The sequence below is a fragment of the Scylla paramamosain genome, chromosome 21 (genome assembly GCF_035594125.1).
Source record: "Scylla paramamosain isolate STU-SP2022 chromosome 21, ASM3559412v1, whole genome shotgun sequence".
Taxonomy (NCBI): domain Eukaryota; kingdom Metazoa; phylum Arthropoda; class Malacostraca; order Decapoda; family Portunidae; genus Scylla; species Scylla paramamosain.
Window position 1 is genome coordinate 10,395,722 of NC_087171.1, and position 25,045 is coordinate 10,420,766.

The window sequence follows — 25,045 nt, forward strand, 5'->3', positions numbered from 1 at the left end:
GATACAGACACACTGACAGACTAACAAGTAAGCAAGCAAACAGACCGACAGACAGATAAACAGACAGACAGACAGACATTTCTATCCACTATAAAAATTACACAGAATTATGAGACAATGCACCACATGTTTTTGGTTCTCTCTCTCTCTCTCTCTCTCTCTCTCTCTCTCTCTCTCTCTCTCTCTCTCTCTCTCTCTCTCTCTCTCTCTCTCTCTCTCTCTCTCTCTCTCTCTCTCTCCAGGACGCCTTGGCCACTATGTAACAACACACACACACACACACACACACACACACACACACACACACACACACACACACTTGTTATTGCGCCGTCATGGAGTTTATTTTATGATAACCCAACGTGTCCCTGCTCCGCCAAGACACTTAGAACCAGCATGGCGCTGTGGTGGCCTCACTCCTCTCAGCCGTGACCTTGTACCTATGGTGACCTCTGCAAGTGAAAAAAGTGAGTTGTGAAGATTGGACGTTTCCGTTATCTTGTCCTACAGTGGAATCAAACATTATGGAAGGAGGAAGAGAAATACAGGAAAGAGGCGGAGGAGGAGATACAAAACATATCAACCTATTGACTATCAGTATCCGGAGTTCATCACTGTGTAATAGACTATACATTTTCACCTTGACTTACAATAATGCAACAATCTGGCACAACTATAGTCAGTTCATCACAAGCTCGAGTAATAAAAACAAGTATCTATAGACTATAGAAACCTTGATAAAAAATATTAATTCATGTATTATTCACAGCGTGTCAAGTATAAGACAGCTTACACGTCGTCTATCGCCAGGGTAGCCGCGAGTGTGGTTGAAGCAGTGTTACAGCTAGATACTAAAAGTTTCAGGGGCTGTGTCCTATCGTTTTTCGCAAATAAAATCTTAACTAAGTGTCAGGCAAGGATGTTATTTTGGCAGTGAATGCTTGAGATCCCGACCTACTTGGTAAAAATAGGATTTGGTGTCATATGTGGATAATGAAGACAATTATAAGAGTGAATTTAAGGTAAACTTAACAAAAATTTACAGCTACTGGTAGCGAGAATAGGTGTCGTCATGACAGACACCGCGCCCACTCATCTCTTTGTGATGTCGATGTGATGTTTAACTATGACCAAGATCATCCATCCAATCAGCAGTTTTTTTTTTTTTTTTTTTTTGCCTCACACACACACACACACACACACACACACACACACACACACACACACTAGGACACGACCCCTCAAACCTTGAATAGAGGCTAATAATGGTCCTGATGGTTTCGTGTAGTGGATCTACATTATAATCACGCTGCAGTGACCGTGAAAGGACTCTACAGTCTGTGGTATTAGCTCCTCTAAACATTTCATATACCAGGTGCAAAGACCTGTCTTCATCATTTGATGCAGTTTTGATTCGATAAAATTGCGTCTGTTCCTCGTCATTACATCCTGCATGGGTGGGATTCCGGCTTCTACCAGGCACAGTTCCGGACCTGTATATTTTCTGACTCCTAGCAAATATTTCACCGCTCCGTCGTGTTGTATAGTTAGCTTGTTGGGGTGGTGCGTGATCCAGTCTCCGTGCTACAGAGGAGAGATGACGTCATGGCGGCGTGGAATACCGTGCCCTTGTTGATATGTTGTTGTTAACGACGCGAAATAAAGTGAACTTATTTAGTTGAGGCTTGTTAGGTGGTGCCTGTAATCTCGATACAGTACGACGTTGAACCACGCCCCCGAGATACAGATAGTTACTACTATACGATAGTGCGGTAGTGCGTGTTGTGAGCATCAGTGTCCTCTGTCTTCCCGTTCAACACTGTATCATATTCCTGACAATAGTCAGACTTATTTCTCTGGACGTGAACAGGACTACCATATCATCCATTAGTAACAATGCATGTAAATCCCTTAAAAACCCTACAGCACCGACACTCCTTTTCAACATCCTCATCCCACTGTCAAAAACAGATTGCTCAATGGAGCGCCTTGGCGCATACCCCACCATGGTCGTGATGGTGCACACTCATATAAATACATACCCAACAACACCTGAACTACCTTATCACAGGGCAATCCTTAAAAAACCCGTGTCACTTCACGACTATTGAAAACAGTCGTGGTGAGAAAGCAAAGCGTTTCAGAATAAGCGCTTCAGAGTTGCCAGGTTGTTTAGATGCCAGCTGATACCAGAAAGATGAACAAAACCTTATTTTACGAACCAGGTTCTTGTTTATATTCAAAAATTATGAGGCATGTGTTATGAATGGCAAGCGAGACAAAGAGACGCCAAAATTGAGGATTTCAATGTGCAGGGGTGGGGAGGGAAGGAGGGAAAGATGAAGTGAGGCACACACACACACACGCACAGGGCAGGCACATTTCACGCACAAACCACACCGCCACACAACACGGTATCCTTGGCGCCCCGCCCCGTCCCACCGAGCCCCGCAGCGGCTATATGTTTAAGGTAACAATTTCCCATCTCGTCATTATTTAGCGAAATTTCCATGGTTTTCTAGCTGTTTTCCAGACCCATGTGTGTAGGAGGAAGAGGAGGAGGAGGTGATGAAAGAGAGGAAAGTATGAGGAGGGAGGGAAGAGGAGGAGGTACAGGAGAGAGGAGGGAAAAAAAAAACATTTCGGCGCCGTGTTATTATTTTTCTTTTTAATTGACATTGTTTTGATATTTATTTTATTATTATAAAAACACAAAAAATTGTTATATGTAATAAAATCTGCTCTAGCTGTTTTTGTTTACCTATAAAATAACAACTTCGTAATTTTATTTTTCATTTTTTTTTACTAACACGCCTAGGATTGTTTCAGTATTTACTTTAAAACAGAAAAAAATATATGTAAAAAAAATCATGCCAGGTAATAATATCAAATAAAATTTAGTCTAGCAATTTGTAATTTTAAATTTAAAATAAGTCCATTGGATAAGAACATTTTTCTCTTTATACGACGATGAATTTGTGTTTTCTTTATTTATCTAAAAAAAATGTAACTTTTTTTGTATTCAGAATATATAATAAAATCTAGTCTGGCTGTGTTTTCTTTCTCAGTATTATTTATTTTTTTTATTTATTTATTTTTGGCGCTGTTCGTAAAAATTGGATTTTTTTTTCATTATTATTACTCAAGCTGGAAGTGTTTTGATATTTACGGTATTTGTTAAAATATATGTCAAGTCAGAAAATGTAGTGCATTCCATTCTAGACGTCTTCTTTCTTCCGGTCATTTTCAAAACCAAATCAGGTACGTATATAAAAGAGTCAGTCGAGACAGACAATTTCCATGCTTCCCTCCCTGCCTGTACATCAAATTTTAATTAAACGTCCGAATGTTTCCAGTCTCATACATGAAGTAAAACCAGAATTAACCACAAAAGTAGATGAATAGCCTCCAAAATACCTCAAATCAGGCTTAAATTAAATGGAGGATGCAGCCCGGTTCAGAGCACCCACTATGAAAACATGACGTCATCGGAACTAGAACGAGGCCTTCCTCTCTCTCAGTGTCTTTTCGTCAGTATTTCCCTCAATTTCCAGGGTTTTCTGGGGATTTTTAGGTCTTTTCCAGAGTGAAGTGCGTAGATTGTAGAAGGAAGAAACGAGGAACGGATGAAGAGGAAGAGGAAGAAAGAAGAAAGAATGAAAAGGTAGGAGGAAGAAGAAGGAAGGAGGAATGGAGTGGGGAGGAGAGTGGGAGAGTGGTTGTAGTAGTAGGAGGAGAAGGAGGAAATGAGGAATGGAAGATGAGGATGAGCTTGTTATCAGGGATGGTACAGATAGATTAGCATTTACTTCTGTCCTGTAAGTGACATACTTAAACGCAGTTACTAAAGATAGAACTGCTGGTTGGAGGGGTGATTACTCTTAGGTCACAGTCAAACGTCACATCGTAGTTATGAAAGGATGAGTGGGCGGGGTATTTATCATGATGACACCTCGTTTCACTGCCAGTGGCTGAAAATTTTACCTAAGTTTATCCAAAATTTACTCTTATAATTGTCTTCATTATCCACATATGACACCAAATCATTTTTTGCCAATTAGGTCAGGGCCTCAAACATTCACTGCCAAAATAATATCCTTGCTCGACGCTTTGTTGAGATTTTGTTTGCGAAAAACGATAGAACACGGCCTCTGAAGCCGTTAATAGATGAGCTTCATTGGCATTAAGAACTATTATTAATCCAGTATGTGTTGAATGCATGCTGATTGAGCCAGAAGTGTTGTTATTTTATACTAATTAGCAAATGAAAAAAAAAAAAAAAACCGTCAGATTCCTATTTAAGTGAACCAGTGGAAAATCAGAGGTATATTTGCTGGCAAAGTCATCAAAAGACTCAAAGTAAGGTATTTCGCAATATTTCACTCGTGTTCATAACTGAATAGACAAAAGTGAACTCCTGTCAGCTTCAGGAACTGCTGTTGGATGGAAACCCAGAGGTAAATTTGTCGGCACTTATCATTCTAAGAAAAAATAAAAAGGTGATTAAGGACTTCCTGGTGGTGTGCTAGATGAAAGAATAGGAACTATGAGTAGAAGATGCTGTTCGTTCACTGCTTTGTTTGATTTCTTCTGCACTACAGGAGCTTCTGTTCTAAAGGTCTTAGGAACACTCCTTGGTCACGATAAAAAGGCCTGGCGCAGGAGTAATCCCGAGCCACCTGTAGTATCAAAAGAAACCCGTCACCTGTAGCGTCAAGATCAACAACAGGATCGCTTCCGTTACAAAGGTGGATGGGTGATAGTTTAATTCAAATCAAGATCCCGCGGCTCATAAACAAATGTAGTGCACTAGTATTTTGTTTGATATTTCTACAGTTCCGCTTGCTGAGGGGATAAGTGCCTTGAAACTTGCATGAGGAGGTGGTGACCATGGAGGAGTGGCAGGCAGCGCGTGTTGAGGAGTGGGTGAGGACGTGCAACACAAGGTGGGTAGCAACTGTGGACCCTTGGGAGCGTCATCGTGATACTAACTTGTTTATATTGTGAAGGATCAGAATCATCAGTTGAGCATTTTTTCAGCCTCAGATTCACAGGTACTCAGATGAACTCATGGTTTACGCACCAAATCTGGCTAGTCAAGCAGGTAGAGGAAATTGTGTGTGACGTACGGAGGTAGATCTGCTGGTCTGCAGGCACGCCAGGAAGCGATGCTAGTTAAGGATTTGGCAGAGTGAAGTGAGTTGTGTACTTATTTCCACAGGTCACACCATTTTCTGGTATTTGGTGTGGATTTACTTAATATGCTGTGATTTATTATTATATATTTTCTCTTTTTTCGCTCTTTCTAATGTGTTTCAGTGTTGCTGGTATTTACTACCCTCTTTTTGAGAGACTATTCTAGTAGTTGCTCACACTTGTGTCACTCACATTCAAAATAGTTCCTCTACATTTTTTTTTTTTTTTTTTTTTTTTTGCTGGTCATAATCTTTAAAATTATATCATTGGAATTAGCCTATTTCAGTAAATAGTATAGTTCATGTCTTACCATTTAGTTCATCATCTTGATTATTTTGTTAGTTGAATGAAGTAAAAAAAAGTTGATAACCATAACATTGAAATTTGAGTGTTAAGGTGAGCCCAAGGAATGAAGCCTTTAGTTAGGAAATTGGTCAGGTTTAATTTAACTTTAAAGTACCCTTAACTGTTTGATCATTAGGGTGTTGTTAAGTGGCAGTTAGGGGATAGTGTGTAGCAGTTTTGAAATATTGCATACATATTGGACTTGGGGGCAAGTGACTACAAGTGGCAGACCTGATTGACACGTGGCAATTCTGATATTTTTTGATAAAATCAAAAGTAATTCTGGCGAGAAACAGTTCTAATTTTTCTACATCCCTTTGCATAGCTGAGTTATGTTACAATTCTCCTATCTTTCAACATCTATATTTAACAGAATGAACTGCCAGAATATATTTCTGTTGTCCCTAGCAGTTTTACCATAATGTTTCTTTGTAATCTTGAGTGTAACTCATAATGTATAATTATTCATTACTGCCACTTACTGTTAGAAGTCTAAGTGTTGATACAAGTTAATTGGTGAAACTAATAAGTATGGCATGTAATCATTGTTTAATCTGAAGGTTTTCTCAAACAGGTGCCTTCAAAGGACTATTAGTAAAGAAAATGCAGATGCATTCATCAAGAGAGATGGCACCACACCCCTCCACTTGGCTGCAACATTACCAAAGGAGGCAGATTCAATTACCACAGCAACAATCCTTCTTTCCAAAGGGGCCAACCCAAATGTTCCGTAAGGCTGCACAACTGTGTTTCTTCTTTAATTTAATAATATATTTTGTGATTATACTAATTGAACTCTCTTATATGTATAGAAAACTAATGTCTGATACCTCTGTTGGATATTTTAACTTTATTTATTTATTTTTTTTTTTTCAAATGGTATTATGAGCATGATTAATACAAAAGTAAAAAGATTCTTTAAGCAATAGGGCTGGCCTGTAATAAAATAATATAGATTAATGCTGTACCATGGATCTAGGGAGACATGTAGGTGTTTTCTTACACCCTAAAAAAAAAAAAAAAAAAAGTATGTTTGAGGATCAGATAAAGATACAAGAGAATGCTGAGGATGTGTGAATTCTTGTTGCACACTTAAGTAGCAATAGTTACACACTTCTAACAAGCTGTAGGCCTTGTCAAAATAGCTGGATGTTGGTGACATCAAACCTTAACACTGCTTTAATCTGCTAAAATATATATTTGAAGACAAGCTCTCTTACATTCCCATCACTGCGATTAGTTAGTGATGTTTCTTTTGACATTGGTTAGTTAGACATATAGTCCAATTTAGTTGGGCACAATCTCTGAACTCCTTACATAGTGATATACTTTAATGAAACTTTATCTCAGCCATTTCTGATGTCTGAACTATTTTTCCTCCTAACAGAAATAGTCAGGGTAAGACAAGCATGCATATTGCAGCCTTCATGGGTTACACTGACCTGCTACAGCTGCTACTACAGAATGGTGGCGACCCATTGTTAGGGGATAGGAGAGGATGTTCACCTGTTGACTGGGCCTTCCATGGACACCACCACAATACACTTAAGTTCCTGAACAACCTTCTGGATACTGAAGAATTAAGCTCTGGCAAAAGTGATCCAAAATATACTCTTTCCTTCAGTAAGTGACATAGTTCATGATGTTACAAGTGGTCAGATGTTTGAAAAATGGCAGTAATGTTGAATAGTTAGTAAGATATCTAAGTGTACTTAAATGTTTCATGAGCAGTATATTGGCTAATAGACTGTTTGTGTATATGTGTGGTTCTTTTATATGTGAATAAGAGTGATAAGTTTGAATGTACTAATTTTACAGACAGTGATGTAGTTCAGGTATGTAATAAATTGTTGATCAGGTTTTTAATAGGATATGGAGGGGGCCTCATCAACCCTTAGAAAGGGGTGAGGGCTCATCTGGCGGAACCCATTGGCATGTGGACCCAATTAGAGTGTGGGACACTCTCAAGGAAGTACCCTGCATCTGCTGTGATCCAAGATTTGGAGTAGGTGCAGGGCAAGGAATGGTCTCATTATGAAAGGACAGGAGTAAACCAGTGTATGCTGGTGAGCTGTACTGTGGGAGTATGTGACCAGCTATGGTATGTCTAAGCTCCTGGGGTGTAGTAGGCTCCTCCAGAAGACTACTCCTTTCTACCAGGGGCCAACAGGGCTGGGTGTGATTGATGTGTGTGTGTGTGTGTGTGTGTGTGTTTTGTCTGGGCCAGTCAATGTGGGATTGCTGGCTTGTTTTAGAGATAGATTATTATTATTATTATTATTATTATTATTATTATTATTATTATTTTGGGTATTTCATCATCAAAATCAGTACTTAACTTTCTTTCACAGTGCGAATGACGCTCATGGATATCACAAGTTTCCCCCCAGCCTGGACAACTGACTCAACCAGCTCCTTCTATTCATGTGTTTCAAACATTCAGGTAATTTAGTTATTTAGCAAACATGGCATAAACATTTAAATTTTATTCCTTCCATATGTAATTGCATACATAGCTGCTGGTATAATGGTAATTATAGATGTGACAGGAGGAGCACAGTGTTACTACACATTCTGCTGCTGGGATAAGAAAATATTTTTACCATGTTCCCTGTTTGTTGTAGAAGGTAATGGAGTTACTGGACAGCAACTAGACTTCCTATGTGTTTTATTCCTACTGTGAGATTGGCTCTATTATTCCCTTTGGTGCATGATTTGGAAAATGGTACATATAATTATGATATTAAGAATAATATTTGTAGAAGATGCTCTGTGATCATATGATCAATTCTCAGTAGCTATCAAATTAGTGAGTGGATAATGAAAGTGTGATGTGGAGTTTATACTTGCTTTACTTTTACTTAAATTTAAAAAGTGTCAAACTGGTGGTAATAAGAGTTTTCTATTATTGCTGTTATTAATGTTTTATTAATTTATTTTAGTTTGTTTGTTTTTTATTTTATTTATTTCTATTTGAATTGCTTGTATAATGAAACATAACTAATGGCAAAAAATGTGTTAGGTTCCATGACCCTTGTCAAAGGTAAGTTTTTGAGATAAAACACAATACCAAACAGAAGAAATGTGTCTATATTACAGAACTTTCAATAAAGTTACCTGAAAGAGAGCATACAAAAAAATTATTTCATATTAATTAATCAAACATATAAAGTATGCATAACATTTATCTATGTGTCGTTAATGTGTCAGGGAGGGTAACTTACCACTCTTCTGCCTCTTAACAATTTTTACCTTTTCTGCAAGTATTATTGGTTCTCTAGCTTGCTTAACCTTACTGTTAGAACTTGCATTGGTAATCATTGACTGTGCGAGAGACATAGTTACCAGTTGAGAGGCAAAATAAGGCACAATCTATACACCTTGTGGTCAGTTTTATATACAACTTCACACCAAATACCGCGAATGAAAGAACACGCCAGCAGTAACACTAACACCAAGCACCAATCAGTCACATAAAGCAGCATACACTGTACTTGTACTGTATTATAAATATGCTTGCAAGCATATAATAGTATAATAACGAGCAGTAAGGTTGCAAGTTTAAATTTCAGTTCAGTTTAAAAGAAAACTGGCAGGAGATTTTTTTTTTTTTTTTTTTTTTTATGTAGGAAGGACACTGGCCAAGGGCAACAAAAATCCAATAAAAAAAAAATGCCACTGAAATGCCAGTCCCATAAAAGTGTCAAAGCAGTGGTCAAAAATTGATGAATAAGTGTCTTGAAACCTCCCTCTTGAAGGAATTCAAGTCAGAGGAAGGTGGAAATACAGAAGCAGGCAGGGAGTTCCAGAGTTTACCAGAGAAAGGGATGAATGATTGAGAGTACTGATTAACTCTTGCATTAGAGAGGTGGACAGAGTAGGGGTGAGAGAAAGAAGAAAGTCTTGTGCAGCAAGGCTGCGGGAGGAGGGGAGGCATGCAGTTAGCAAGATCAGAAGAGCAGTTAGCATGAAAATAGCGGTAGAAGACAGCTAGAGATACAACATTGCGGCGGTGAGAGAGAGGCTGAAGACAGTCAGTTAGAGGAGAGGAGTTGATGAGACGAAAAGCTTTTGATTCCACCCTGTCTAGAAGAGTAGTATGAGTGGAACCCCCCCAGACATGTGAAACATACTTCACACATGGATGAATAAGGCCCTTGTATAGAGTTAGCAGCTGGGGGGGTGAGAAAAACTGGTGGAGACATCTCAGAACACCTAACTTCATAGAAGCTGTTTTAGCTAGAGATGAGATATGAAGTTTCCAGTTCAGATTATAAGTAAAGGACAGACCGAGGATGTTCAGTGTAGAAGAGGGGGACAGTTGAGTGTCATTGAAGAAGAGGGGATAGTTGTCTGGAAGATTGTGTCAAGTTGATAGATGGAGGAATTGAGTTTTTGAGGCATTGGACAATACCAAGTTTGCTCTGCCCCAATCAGAAATTTTAGAAAGATCACAAGTCAAGTGTTCTGTGGCTTCCCTGCGTGAAATGTTTACCTCCTGAAGGGTTGGACGTCTATGAAAAGGCGTGGAAAAGTGCAGGGTGGTATCATCAGTGTAGGAGTGGATAGGACAAGAAGTTTGGTTTAGAAGATCATTAATGAATAATAAGAAGAGAGTGGGTGACAGGACAGAACCCTGAGGAACACCACTGTTAATAGATTTAGGAGAAGAACAGTGACCGTCTACCACAGAAGCAATAGAACGGTCAGAAAGGAAACTTGAGATAAAGTTACAGAGAGGAGAGAAGCTGTAGGAGGGTAATTTGGAAATCAAAGCTTTGTGCCAGACTCTATCAAAAGCTTTTGATATTTCTAAGGCAACAGCAAAAGTTTCACCAAAATCTCTAAAAGAGGATGATCAGGACTCAGTAAGGAAAGCCAGAAGATCACCAGTAGAGCGGCCTTGACGGAGCCCATACTGGCCATCAGATAGAAGGTTGTGAAGTGATAGATGTTTAAGAATCTTCCTGTTGAGGATAGATTCAAAAACTTTAGATAGGCAGGAAATTAAAGCAATAGGACGGTAGTTTGAGGGATTAGAACGGTCACCCTTTTTAGGAACAGGTTGAATGTAGGCAAACTTCCTGCAAGAAGGAAAGGTAGATGTTGACAGACAGAGCTGAAAGAGTTTGACTAGGCAAGGTGCAAGCACAGAAGCACAGTTTCGGAGAACAATAGGAGGGACCCCATCAGGTCCATAAGCCTTCCGAGGGTTTGGCCCAGCGAGGGCATGGAAAACATCATTGTGAAGAATTTTAATAGGTGGCATGAAGTAGTCAGAGGGTGGAGGAGAGGGAGGAACAAGCCCAGAATCATCCAAGGTAGAGTTCTTAGCAAAGGTTTGAGCAAAGAGTTCAGCTTTAGAAATAGATGTGATAGCAGTGGTGCCATCTGGTTGAAACAGAGGAGGGAAAGAAGAAGAAGCAAAGTTATTGGAGATATTTTTGGCTAGATGCCAGAAGTCACGAGGGGAGTTAGATCTTGAAAGGTTTTGACACTTTCTGTTAATGAAGGAGTTTTTGGCTAGTTGGAGAACTGACTTGGCATGGTTCCGAGCAGAAATATAAAGTGCATGAGATTCTGGGGAGGGAAAGCTTAAGTACCTTTTGTGGGCCCTCTCTATCATGTATAGCATGAGAACAAGCTGTGTTAAACCAAGGTTTAGAAGGTTTAGGACGAAAAAATGAGTGAGGAATGTACGCCTCCATGCCAGACACTATCACCTCTGTTATGTGCTCAGTACACAAAGACGGGTCTCTGACACGGAAGCAGTAGTCATTCTAAGGAAAATCAGCAAAATATCTCCTCAGGTCCCCCCAACTAGCAGAGGCACCTTTGCTTAGGGGGATCCTGAGGAGGGATTGGAGCGATAGGACAAGATACAGATATGAGATTGTGATTGGAGGAGCCCAACAGAGAAGAAAGGGTGACAGCATAAGCAGAAGGATTAGAGGTCAGGAAAAGGTCAAGAATGTTGGGCATATCTCCAATGGTAGGTAAGGATAAGGGAGAGGGAGCACAGTTATCTTCTAGCACTCAGAAATTCGTCCCTGCACATCTGAATCATCATACATCACCAGATAGCCCAGATGTGATGGTAGAACAGTGCAAGAAGGCATGCATTTTAAACTTTGTAATTTTATTCATCTTGGACTGAAGGTTATAAATTCAGATTTTGGCTCTCATATAAAGAAGATAGTCCCTAATTTACACATCTTGTATCATCGGTTTCTCGCATAAGGGATACTTATATGATGGGGCATCTCTCTCTCTCTCTCTCTCTCTCTCTCTCTCTCTCTCTCTCTCTCTCTCTCTCTCTCTCTCTCTCTCTCTCTCTCTCTCTCTCTCTCTCTCTCTCTCTCTCTCTCTCTCTCTCTCTCCCTCCCTCCCTCCCTCCCTCCCTCCCTCCCTCCCTCCCTCTCTCTCTCTCTCTCTCTCTCTCTCTCTCTCTCTCTCTCTCTCTCTCTCTCTCTCTCTCTCTCTCTCTCTCTCTCTCTCTCTCTCTCTCTCTCTCTCTCTCTCTCTCTCTCTCTCTCTCTCTCTCAGCCTCCAAGTCTCCAGAGGAATGGGGCCAATCCTCAGCAACCACAAAGCATGAAGGTCAATGCTGTATATCCAGGTCTTTGTGCATCAGAGACCAGCAGCAGAGCTGATTTATCTTTTGCACCATAAAAGAGCTGTTTTGTTCCATGTAGGCAATCATAAATGTTTCTGTAATATCCTGTAAACGACCATAAATGTTTCTGTAACTTTGCTGATGGAAAAAATATCTTTTCAGAGCAGGGAAGATGCTGAAACAAGTCTTGGAACCCACATTACAAATTTCAACAAACCTCTGTGTGAATCCCTAAAATCAGATAACGCTTGCATCAGCAATAAACCTCCAGCCTGGTTTAGCAACCAACCCTTCCTCATGTCTCTGAAACAGGAGGTTGAAATGTACCAAGAGGACAGTGACAGTGAAAATGACTTGTGGACACTGCAATGCTGTCTGGGAAGGAAGTTACATCAAGAAGAACTTTCCTCATGTGAGAGTGGAGGATTAGAAAGTCAGTGTGAACTCAGAGAGTTGAATGTTGCTCATCTCACAATAAATGTTTCATCAAATACTTCACTTGATACAGTAGAAAACAATGACGAAATGAGTGGACATCAAAGCCTTAAGGAACATAGTGAGAATTGTAGCCATGAAAGTTCAAAATTTAATACAAGAAACTATACTTTAAGCAGTGAAAATTGCAGTATCAGAGTAAATCAAAGCCAGTTTTATGATTCTTATTGTGATGAAAAGGTCAGGAGTGAACTGTTCTCAGGACACGGTGATGGTGATACAACTGCAGAGATTAGTTACAAGCCAGAACTTTGTACCACTTTGCATCTTTTGAAATGCCCTAAAAAGAGAGATAGATTCACTAACATAGTTCATGAGACACCTTTATCATTAAGGAAAGAATTATTTAAGAATTATTGTAATTTTGAATTGTCCACTTCAAATTTTGGAAATAATTTGGAATCATTCAAAAAGTTGGAAAAAGAACTAATTGATCAAAATGCAATCAGTTGCACTACCTCACCCATGTCATCTCACAAGTTAACAAGTTCAAAGACTGTACAGTCTTTGACTAGTACTTGCCCTTCTTTACTGAGCATTGCTGAAGAATTTCTCTACAAGGACACAGAAGCTGGAATTCAGTTTATTGAGAGGCGCTGTCCTACACTGGCTGTACTTTCCAGGTAATATTTTTGGATTAGTTTTTGTAAATTTATGGTACTACATTTTTTTCTATTAAAATTTGAAATATAGTATTTAGGAAACTGTTTTTACAAACTTATTCAAATTCTTATTTTTATACCAATTATATATATATATATATATATATATATATATATATATATATATATATATATATATATATATATATATATATATATATGTTACAGTCAATACCTGAATCCAGACAATTTGTAAAGTGACTTATTTTTCAGGCAATTTGTGAACTGCCTGGTTAGGTTAGGTTAGGTTAGGTTAGGTTAGGTTAGGTTAGGTTAACCTAACCTAACCTAACCTAACCTAACCTAACCTAACCTAACCTAACCTAACCAGGCAGTTCACAAATTGCCTGAAAAAATAAGTCACTTTACAAATTGTCTGGATTCAGGTATTGACTGTAACATATATATATATATGAATCAGTTTCCTACAAAAGTAAGGTAGCCAAGTCTAGTTATCCATATGGACACAGTCACATCTACCAGCCTTCCCCAATGTCTTAGCACTTGTGTCTTCTAATAATTATCTATCCACTTATTTACCACCAGAAATACCTTGGGATGGAGAATAGCTGAGATATGGTCATTCTCATTATGGCAACCATAAGCATTCCCTAGCAATAAATTAAAATCACATCATAGCCTCTCTTCCTGCAGAATAGTAGTTTTTAACCTTTTTAACACCACACTCCCTCTAAGAAATTGTCCTTCCCTCCAGGCCTCCCCTGTGCATCATTGAATTAAATTCCCTCCAAGATTTTAGAGAAAAAAAAAAGAAAGAAATTTGTTTTTAGTCTTTGTTGTGTGGAATATAAATTATGCATTAGCAAGATACTTGACAATTCTTAGCTGCTGTAGATCTTAAATGCTTGGTTGAATGTGTGCCAGAGAGTGTACAGCAAGAGTCTCCTTCCGCATTCAGCCTGTTTATGTATTTTGCCTTGACAAAAATGAAAGTGGAAAAGGCAGCTTCACAAATACAGGGATCCAAATATAGTTACAATTTGAAGCCTGATGTGAGACCAGAGGATGAATAAGAATGTACTTAACAAAAGATTTTTTTGGTTGCTTACTATTTTTTAGGTAAATTTTTCTGGTGAAATCAAGCAGACAACAGTTTTTAACTGAATAAATGTCAAATTGTCACAATGTATATAGAAGACTGGGAGAGAAAGTTTTCTCACCAGTCACAAACGAGCAGTACACATACACATCCTGGACAAGTTAAAACCACCCCATCTGTGGGTTTTGAGGGATGGGGAGGGGGGCTCAGTAAGTACAGGAAATGGTAGGTGATCCTAAGCAGAGTAGTAGACTATAGAAAACTTAAGGCGATATTTTTGCATTTTCATAAACTTTCCAATATTTGATCATGCTCTTGTTAAAAGAATAGGAAATACATTTTCTCTCTCTCTCTCTCTCTCTCTCTCTCTCTCTCTCTCTCTCTCTCTCTCTCTCTCTCTCTCTCTCTCTCTCTCTCTCTCTCTCTCTCTCTCTCTCTCTCTCTCTCTCTCTCTCTCTCTCTCTCTCTCTCTCTCTCTCTCTCTCTCTCTCTCTCTCTCTCTCTCTCTCTCTCTCTCTCTCTCTCTCTCTCTCTCTCTCTGAGTCAAGTTCCCCTTGAAATTACTGATGCCCCATTAGGGAAGCATGCCCTCCCCAAGTTAAGAAATGCTGCTCTAGGGAAATAGAACAGATCCTCACCAAACACACAGTGTGCCATTGTAGTATGTGTAGTACATGTATATTTTCATGAGTGATAATGTGACACTATTTGGGACCAGCATCTCAGTTTTTTTTTTTTTTTTTTTTTTTTTTTTTTTTTTTTTTTTGCCAGTGTCCCTCCTACATAAAGAAAAAAAATTGATTTTTTTTCTTTTAGTTATGATGGAACATCAGGAGTTTCAAATAGACCTTGCAGCAGTCTCAAGGAAGGACTGGAAGAGCTGGCATCAAGTGAGACAACAGCAACTCTTTGTTACACATTAGTTTCAGTTATTCATGGCATAATTTCTGATGATAATTGCCATACTGCTTTTTAATTCTTTATTGTTTATTTATTTTATTTTATGCTTGTAATATCTATCTTATTTCTTTTCATCCTTTAGCACTATCACTGTTCTATTCCTTTAATCTTCTCTCCACTTCCTCCTCCCACTGAAGTTAAAAACATCAAGAACATGAGTCAGCCTATGTCTATTTCCTTCCCTCACCTTTATCATCTTTCATCTTCCTGTGTAATTCCTATTCTCTTGATATATATATATATATATATATATATATATATATATATTATATATATATATATATATATATATATATATATATATATATATATATATATATATATATACACACACACACACACACACACACACACACACCACACACACACACACCACACACACACACACACACACACACACACACACACACTGTTTCAAGTGAGGGTTGGACTGTGGAGTGTAAGCAGAAGACTACCATGAAGGAGCCCAACATGCAACAATAAAGAGAGGGAAGTTGTAAGAGGATAAGGTTAAGAGGTCATACAAGCTTGGTGTGGGATAGTCAGAACTGTAGTAACCCTTACTTGAATTTAATAACACAAACAAAAAGACATGGAAACAATAATACATAAATGCACAAAAAAAGTAAACCCACCACCAACTTAAACACAGAAATAATAACACAAAAACACAGGGGAAAACACACCCTAACCAAACTTAAGACTAAAAGCTAATCCTAACACTGTGAGACAAAGGGGAAAGCATGGTGCACACCGTGGTCAGCCAAAGATGGGCAGGGGAGTGTTGCAGTGTCCTTGTGAGAGTTGGCAGCTAAATCCAGGAGGGAGCATGGGCCACTGAGTCCAGGAATGAATTGGCTAGGATGCAAAATGAGGCTGCCTCATAAACAACAGGAGAGGACAGGGAAGCAAGGGACAAGGGTGAGGCAACTTGGCATGTCGAGGAGTACCAAGGCTTCAGTAGTGGTGGTTGGACAGATGAGAGGAACTACATAGCAAGAGAACAGAAGTGAGGAGGGGGAGAACGAGGTGTGTAGTAGTCCCGGACATGACAACACACACATATGTATGGTTTATGATTTCACTGATGTTAGTCATTTTCACTAGTTTGCAATTTTGGGTTTCAAAATATTTCTTCAGTAGCGTGTTATAGCCTGTTGTTGGACTCATTATGCAGCGGATGTGATTGGTTGTTTCTTTTTATGCCTTTTCAGGGCCTGAAGGTCGTCAGCTTGCATGTTGAGTTTAGGGCTGAATTTTTTGATGTATAAGGCTTCTAGTATTGCAAGGCACCTTGCATCTGTACACATGTCCACAATTTTGTTATTCTCTTCTAGGCATTGTCTCGTGACCTTGATGCCATGTTGCTGCTATAAGTGTTTCTTAGGGGCTCTGGATATTAGCTGGCAGGTGAGGTGTCAAGAGAGCTTCATTGTTGTCATGCCACTGTGGGATGCAGGGAGGGCTTCACAGTTTCCTCAGTTACAAGTGAACACTATATATGATATGAAACTTCTGGATTGTCTTTTTTTCTATGCAGGGACTGTTTCTGAGGAGGTGGCTGATCTTTTTATTCTTGTAATATATTTGGAGGTTAATTTTTCTTTCCAGGTCAGAGGGCTTCACGTCTCTTTTCACTATTTGTGTGATGATCCTCTTTTCTTTGAATGCAGCCAAGAAGGCATGATAAAAATATATTAATGTTGGGTTTTCTTGTATCTTCAGAGGAGCTGGAGCTATGCCACTTATCAATGATCATGAGGCATAGGATATTCTTTCCACTAAAGCTGTTGTTAATCAACACTTGCATTGCCAAATACTGCAGTGTGTGTGTGCCCTGCAGATGTATGCACCAATGGTACAGTAGTTGTATTTGTCAGGATATTTGTGCCTTCCATTATGGCATTCCCACCTTGGCAACAACACATTACTGAAAAAAGTTTAAGAAACCCAAAAGCGTAATTTAGCAAAAATGACTACCTTTGGCGAAGTTATAAACCAAATTACAAAAGAGAAATGGACAATCATAAGATATGAAGAAAATATCTTAAAGAAGTTAATTGCTATTTTAGCCATCAAATTTAATGAAATTTGTGTACAAGAAAATCTGCCCGCTTATGAGTGCTCTCTCTCTCTCTCTCTCTCTCTCTCTCTCTCTCTCTCTCTCTCTCTCTCTCTCTCTCTCTCTCTCTCTCTCTCTCTCTCTCTCTCTCTCTCTCTCTCTCTCTCTCTCTCTCTCTCTCTCTCTCGAAATAACAACAGCAGCAGCAGCAACAACAACAACACAGGGTACATTATCACTCGAAGGCGCACTGCCATGTGCAACCTATTTTAGGGGTGTGACACAACACTCAAATATAAATATAAAGATATATACATATATATACATTCCTTATGGCCCTATGCTAATATTGTTAGCAGGGGTGTTGGGAACAAATCACTCCAGTGTTGTGCTGCCAACTTCACGTCCTGGGTATCCATCCCCCTGATATGAGGGATGGAGGACGTGAAGATGTTCCACAGTCTGGAGACTTGCCCCCAAAAGGTGCACTGGTGTTAGCTGGAGTGGGAACGTGGCACTTCCATTGAGTCACCCCTGTATAACACCGTTCTCATGTCCCACAAGGTGACTCTGGGAGGCACCCATAGTCCCGCCAGATGTGGCACACCCTGCACCTGTGCCTTGTGGAACACCACAAGGGCCGCCATGCCCCTGCAGTGTTCTGGCGTGTCAACGGGAGCCTCAGGATGGGCTGGGGCACCTGCTGCTTCCACCAGTTTCAGCGCCCATCACTGAATGCCATCAAATTTGCTGATGTGTGTGGCAGCACAGGACATCCAGGAGAGGGCAGCATACTGTATCTGGGCTGTATCTGGGCCTTAGAGAGAGCAGGACCCTCTCTCTCCTGTTGAGCAAGCTGGCCACCCTCCTCAAGGAGGAGACACGGTGTGAGGCCTTAAGGGCAGTGTGTTTGATGTGGCAGTCAAACTGCAGCCCTCGATCCACCTCCACCCCCAGAATCTTGATGGACTCCTGGAGTTCAAGAGGAAGGCCACCAAAGTTTAGCCCTCCCTCCACTGCTGGCTCGGTAGCAAGGGATCGAGAGACTACCATTGCCTGTGTCTTCTCTGGAGCAAAGGTCACCTGCCAGTGGGCCCTCCACTCCTGTATCACCCCAAGCTGCTGATTGATCTCTTCAGCAGCACGCACACTTTCGTGTCGAGGGTAGGTATAGGTGAGAGTGCAATCGTCAGCATAAGCTGAGACCGCCGGCAGCTGTCGGAGAAGATCGTCCACGTAGGTGTTCCACAGGGCTGGTCCCAGGACCAAGCCCAGGACTCAAGACCATCAGTGGCACTGATGCTCTCACTAGGAGGGACTCGGATGCTTGCCCATTGACAATGACCTGGAGGGTCCTTCCTTGGAGGTAGTCGCCAAGAGCTCAAGGAGGTCACCCTGGATCCCCTTTGCCCTCAGCTTTTCCAGAAGGCCCCCATGCCAGACCCTGTTGAAGGCGCCCACTATATCCAGGGCCACCACAACAGTGTGAAGGCGTTCTGCCAGCCCCCGGTGAGGAGCATGAGGAGGTCGGAGATGGACCGCCCAGGTCTGAACCCATACTGTTGGTCCGAGAGGAGGTAATTGTCCTGGAGGTGGTGATACACCACATCTGCCACCACCCTCTCGATCACTTTCCCCACCACAGAGAGCAGGGAGATGGGTTGATAATTTTTGGGGTCAGACCTGGAGCTCCTCTTGTGTACAGGAACTACCCAGGCCTCTTTCCACACTAAGGGCCAGGTATTTTGCCATAAGCAGGCAGAGAAGACTGCGGTGAGGGGGACAGCCAGCTCGCGGGCACACTGTTTCAAAACGTGCAGGCTGATATCAGGACCGGTAGCTTTTTGCACATCGAGCCCCTGCAGCAGATGCTCAACAAGCCCCTGTGTCACCTCCACCTTGGTGACAGTCTCTCTGTACTGCTGCTCCAGAAGAGGTGGTGACCTTTCAGGGTCATCCACCTCCATCTTCCTGGCGAAAAGGGTGGCCAGCAGCTGGGCCTTGTTCTTGCTGCTGGTGGCCACTGTTCTGTCAGGCCTTGTGAGAGGAGGGACAGTGTCCTGACAGTTGAGGCCCTGTCTGCCCTTAACAAGGGACCACCAAGTCTTGTTGCCCACCCCAGGGCCACCAAGCTGGCGCTGCAGGTCCTCCTCCTACCTCCCTATGGCCCACCAGCAGGTTGTCACCATCTTCTTGCAGGCCACACGATGTAGGTCTTTGTTGCGCTGAGTAAGACTCTGCTTGTAGCAGAGCCACACAGAATACTTCACCTCGGCAGCAACGCAGCAGCGGTAGCCAAACCAAGGCTGGTCTGTTGGTCTGGCGACAAACTCCCGGTGGGGCTCGTGTTGCTCCTGGAACGCCAAGAGGCAGGAAGTGAAGGCTCGCGCCTGTACCTCCGCTCCACCCTGCAGGATGGAAGGCCAGTCAGTCCTCCGCAGGTCTCGGCAAAGGGAGCCCCAGTCTGCCCTATCCCATAGCCAGACTGTGCAAGTGGTGGCCTCATCGCAAGCCACACCCATGTCCACCTGGGTCAGGACAGCATAGTGGTCAGAGCTGCCCACGAGACCCAGCTGGTGGTAGCTGAGTGTGTCCTCCAGGTCAGATATGACGGGGTCCAGGTTCCTGCCCCACTCATGAGTGGGGAAGGTCACATGGTCCTTCAGACCCTGCACCGTCAGGAGGTTCTCGTAGGTGTCGCACTCCAGGTGATGGTTGAGGTCACCCACAAGTAAGATGTGTTGGCAGCGGTGAGTCACCAGGTCATCTAGGGCCTCCGTGAGGTACAGAAGCGAGTCAGGCCCCCCTGCCGGTGAGGGGGGGCAGTACATGGTGCACAGCAGGAGGGCAGAGTGGTCAGCCAGCACAACCCAGAAGAACATCACCTCCAGCTGAGGTGGCATGTCCACATCGAGTTGTTGTGCCTGTACTCCCTCCCTGAAGCAGACAGCCACTCTGCCTCCAACTCTATCCTGTCGGTCTCTCCTGGCCCAGTGAGTGTAGCCACCTATTTTGCCAAATGATGGCTCCACCTCTACATTCAGCCAGGTCTCCGTCATCACACCACAATCTGCACCGTGTCATAGTACACAGTTGTGGGTTAGGTCTCCGATGTTCAGAGACCACGTACATTGGCGGAGATAACCTTGAATTGGTGGGGGTAGCAGTCAGGCCGTACCATGTTGGAGGGAGTTGTGGCCCGGCCTGAAGGGGTGTGACAGGGCTCAGATGGGAGTACTGAAGGCCAGGTGGGATCCATTGCCAGCCCTGGGTGTGGTCCCAGTTAACAGGCTGATCTGAAAACGGGCGAGACTGTGGAAAGGGCTGCAAATGTGGTGTTACTGAAAGGGAGGCAGTGGCCAAGTATCCCCCCTCCGCGAGGACTGCCGTAGCAGTCGCTCCTGCCTCAGTTCAGCAGTCCTGGTGGGCAGTCTTCAGGACTGTGGCCCTTCCGATTGCAGTACCAGCAAATCTGCATGGGTTTGGCTGAGGTCTGTCTCCTTGAGGGGCCGGCCCCCTGGGTGGTAGAGGCTCCTCTGACCTTGCTGTTTCAGTTCTTTTTTTTATTCTTTTTTTCCTGGTGGTGGTGTTGCCAGCGGTGCTTATGGAGGAAGCCGGGACTGCTGGGGCTGGGACTGGTGTTGCTGGGGGAGTCGGTAGTACTGCTGGCAAGGTATTGGTGTGGGTTTGGTCCTGTGTGGAGGTTGCACCACCGTGTATCTGCAAGGTGGAGGTGTTTAAACCAGAACTTGTAGCAAGGGAGACAGGTGTAGAGGAGGGTGGGGGTGGGGGTTCGGCCAACAATGTACTGCTGAGAGTAGCCTCCGGTGGTGTTCGGTTGCCTGGCTGGGTGGGAGGGATGGTGAGTTCAGGGGTGTGCTGCAGTTGTTTTGGCCTACTTGAGTTCCACCAGTCCCTCCAGCACTCATAGCCCTGACAGACCTCCTCCCAGTGTCTGTCTATGGTTTCTGGCAGAGCACTGACTCCTTGTGTGCACGACGCAATCTTTGCCTCGTGCACACACACACACATATATATTATACACACACACACACACACACACACACACACACACACACACACACACACACACACACACACACAAAAGGAAGGAATAGACACACATCCACTAGCTTCATTGATCAGGAATTGTCACACGACAATCTTCCCAGCAGCACACACACACACACACACACACACACCGTCTTGACCTCACACAGGCAGGACGTGTGACCTTAGGCGCTCTCGAGCAGCCTTGGCCAGCTTGTTGGCCTTCCCCGCCCCCTAGTGATAGTGATCTCAGTTTTTTTTTTTTTTTTTTTTTTTTTTTTTTTTTTTTTTTTTTTTTTTTGTCTGTTTTCAACCTTTAGCTTTTAGTTTTAGGCTCGACCTGGTGGGATTGTTGTTTTTGTGGACACTTGTAGTGAGTGCGTGTCGATACATAAAGAAAAATGTGAGCTTCAGTGCAAACGTACGAACGCAACTACCTCCTGCATCGTAGGTGAGGATCCGGTTACCCGCCGCCCAACGTGATACAGTGCCTTAAGTCCTTGAAATTATTTCGGAACCGAGGATCAAGAGGAGGCAAAAGTGTGGTGTGTCCCATCAAGGTAGTGACCTCCAGTGCCAGAGAAGACCGCAGGGTGGAGGAGAGGGAATACAAACATTTTGAAGTGCCTTGTGTGTGGTATAGTCTTCCCTCCATCCCCTTATTTAATGCGACGTCTCTGGCCAACAAGATGGACGAGTTGATTGTGACAGTGAGATCTACTTGTGCGGACATTGTGGTGGTTACTGAGGCGTGGCAGATTGTTCCTGAGGTGTACACGATGCAGGACTACCAGCTCTACCATCACCTCAGGTCAGGACGCAAGGGGGGGGGGAGTGGCCGTTTTCTGCCGCTCTGCCCTCAGCCCCTCACACCTACCTGTCGATATTCCTGCCGGTGTGGAGGCCCTGTGGGTGAGAGTCACGCCCCCCTCCCATCTCAGCAACACGGCCTCCATCATCGTGTGCGTCGTGTACCACCCCCCACGAGCCACCACAGCACAGTTACTCACCGCTCACATCATCAACACTGCTGATGCCCTGAGGGTGAGGTATCCTGCCGCCAAGCTGGTCATCTGTGGGGACTTTAACAGATTAGATATCAACGATATCCTACACCAGCTACACCTCACCCAGGTCGTGGACTTCCCCACCCACCAGCAAGCCATCCTCGACCTTATACTGACAGACCTTGGCCAGCAGTACTCGCCCCCCAAGCCGCTGCCTCCCATGGGACGGAGCACCCACCTCTCCATACTGTGGACACCCACACCCACCACCTCGACCCCCCGGTCAGCTGTCACCAGGACCCACCGCCCCATGCCTGACTCAGCCATGAGGGAGTTTGGGCAGTGGGTGACACAACACCCGTGGACCGAGGTGCTGGATGAGGAGGACGTCCACTTAAAATGGTAAAATTACGTCTCCACCACCACAGAAGCCTTCCACCGCCACTTCCCAGCCAAGAGCGTCACAACGCACCCATCTGATGCTCCCTGGATGACGCCCCGCATTAAAAGACTCATGCGTCAGTGGACCTGGGCGTTCCACTCCTGCCCGGTCCTATACAGGAAACTAAGAAACAGAGTAATCAGGGAGATTAAGAATGCAAAGGCTAGCTATTACCCAGACAAGATACACCACCTCAAGCTGACCAACAACAGACAGTGGTACGCTAAGATCAAAGCTTTGTGTGGCCTACAAAAGCACACTTCATCTCTTCCTTGCACCTCACACCTTCCTCCTAATCTCGCGGCTCAGGAGATGAACGATCACTTTGCTGCTATCTGTCAAACCTTTCCTCCCCTCCACACCACTCCGCTTCCTGCCTATCTTCCCGCCCCCTCACATCCTCCCAGTGTCCAGGCGGTGGATGTTTTTAAGAGAATACTCATATTCAAACCAAGATCCACCACACCCACTGACCTTCCAATAAAAAATTTACAAGGAATTTGCTGTAGAGCTAGCAACACCGCTATGCTCCATAATAAACGCCTCACTCTCCCAACACTTGCCCCACGGACTGGAAGATATCTTACGTCACCCCCATCCCCAAAACTTCCAGTCCACAGTCACTCAATGACCTCAGGCCAGTCTCTATCACCCCCATCCCTAGCCTTATTTGTGAAGATTTTGTGTATGACTGGGCTTACACTAAAATTTGTAATACCGTGGATATCAGACAAGTTGGAAATATTAAAGCCACCTCCGCCTCCCATTACCTGACCAGCTTCCTTGAATTCATCCACAGCCACCTGGAAAAGCGAAACACCTCTCTAGCTGTTGCTTTTGTGGACTTCAAAAAAGCCTTTGATCTTGTTGATCACACTGTTGTCATCAGCAAGGCAGTAAGTCTGGGTCTCCCTCCTAACCTGATAGCGTGGCTAGCCAACTTCCTCACAGGGAGGCGTCAGGCCGTTCGCTATCAGGGCTCTGTCTCTAATTTCCAACAGCTGACATGTGGGGTCCCCCAGGGGACCAAGATGGGTCCTCTATGCTTCCTCCTCCTCATTAACGACGCCCTCACTGACACCCCCCCATCGCTGGAAGTATGTGGACAACTGCACTGTGGGCGTCCCAGTTTCCACCAAGAACCCGGACTACTCGCCACTGCAAGCAATTCTGGAGCGACTGCAGACGTGGACGGAGGAGAGCAGGATGACCATCAACCACAGCAAAACTGTGGTGATGCATTTCTGTACCTCCTCTGTACCAGTGCCCCCTCCTCAGCTCCTCTGTACCAGTGCCCCCTCCTCAGCTCCTCTGTACCAGTGCCCCCTCCTCAGCTCACAGTGGGCCCTCACCCCCTCCAGGTGGTCCAATGTGCCAAGCTTCTCGGAGTCACGGTGGACAACCAGCTGACCTGGAAGCAGCATGTCGCCAGCACCGTAAGATCAGCTACCTACAGGCTGTACATGCTGCGCAGACTCAGGTCGCTGGGGACGCCGACAGATGAGTTAAGGGGGGTGTACCTCACCTTCATCCTCCCCAAACTCATGTACGCCTCCCCAGCGTGGTCCTCCTCCCTCACACACACTCAACAGCTACAGCTAGAGTGTGCAGAAAAGGGCGTGCAGGGTCATCCTTGGCCCTGCATACACCACCTACGAAGAAGCCCTGACCACCCTGAGTCTGTCCAGACTATCCACCAGGCACCAAGAGGTAATCAATCGTATATATACGATTGCAAAAATGCGTCCGTAAGCGACGGCGATCATACCCGTAATCAAGAATTTTCGCGCCTCAATTTTGAGCTCCAAGCGCGGTTTCTCGAGTCAGATGGTGTGAGTGGAAGTGTCTGGCATGTTTCCACATGTGACAAGAAGCTCTGGAAATTTAGTGGTAACTAAGCTATTTTCCCTTTCTCCAGGCGACACTTGGCAACCCCAGCGACCCGCCGGGTGGAAAGCACCATGATAAGTGCGAAGACATCCTGATAAGAGCGAAGGATCTCAGATTATAACTCACCATGGAGCAGGACAGAACATATGTATTTAGCAGTGCTTCTGAGTTTGAAGACCGTGACAGTGAATATTTAGAAGAAGAAACTGAAGAAAGCGAAGACATTAGTGAGGACTAGGAAAATGATTTACAGGATCCAC

At 43.5% G+C, this 25,045-nt stretch overlaps 1 protein-coding gene across 3 annotated transcripts in view; it reads left to right on the plus strand.

The window, feature by feature from the left end:
• Positions 1-305: 305 nt before the first annotated feature.
• LOC135110991 (uncharacterized) overlaps positions 306-25,045 on the plus strand; it is a 35,905-nt gene continuing 11,165 nt past the window's right edge. The window contains exons 1-6 of one of the 3 annotated variants that reach the window (XM_064023823.1): positions 306-467; positions 6,116-6,271; positions 6,929-7,164; positions 7,893-7,984; positions 12,320-13,275; positions 15,191-15,264. In XM_064023823.1, coding sequence (XP_063879893.1) covers positions 6,951-7,164; positions 7,893-7,984; positions 12,320-13,275; positions 15,191-15,264 — 1,336 coding nt within the window. In that variant the 5' untranslated portion in view covers positions 306-467; positions 6,116-6,271; positions 6,929-6,950. Of the gene's footprint in view, positions 468-4,589; positions 4,947-5,063; positions 5,197-6,115; positions 6,272-6,928; positions 7,165-7,892; positions 7,985-12,319; positions 13,276-15,190; positions 15,265-25,045 lie in introns of those variants that run through there. The other 2 variants (XM_064023822.1, XM_064023824.1) reach the window with 2 other exon arrangements.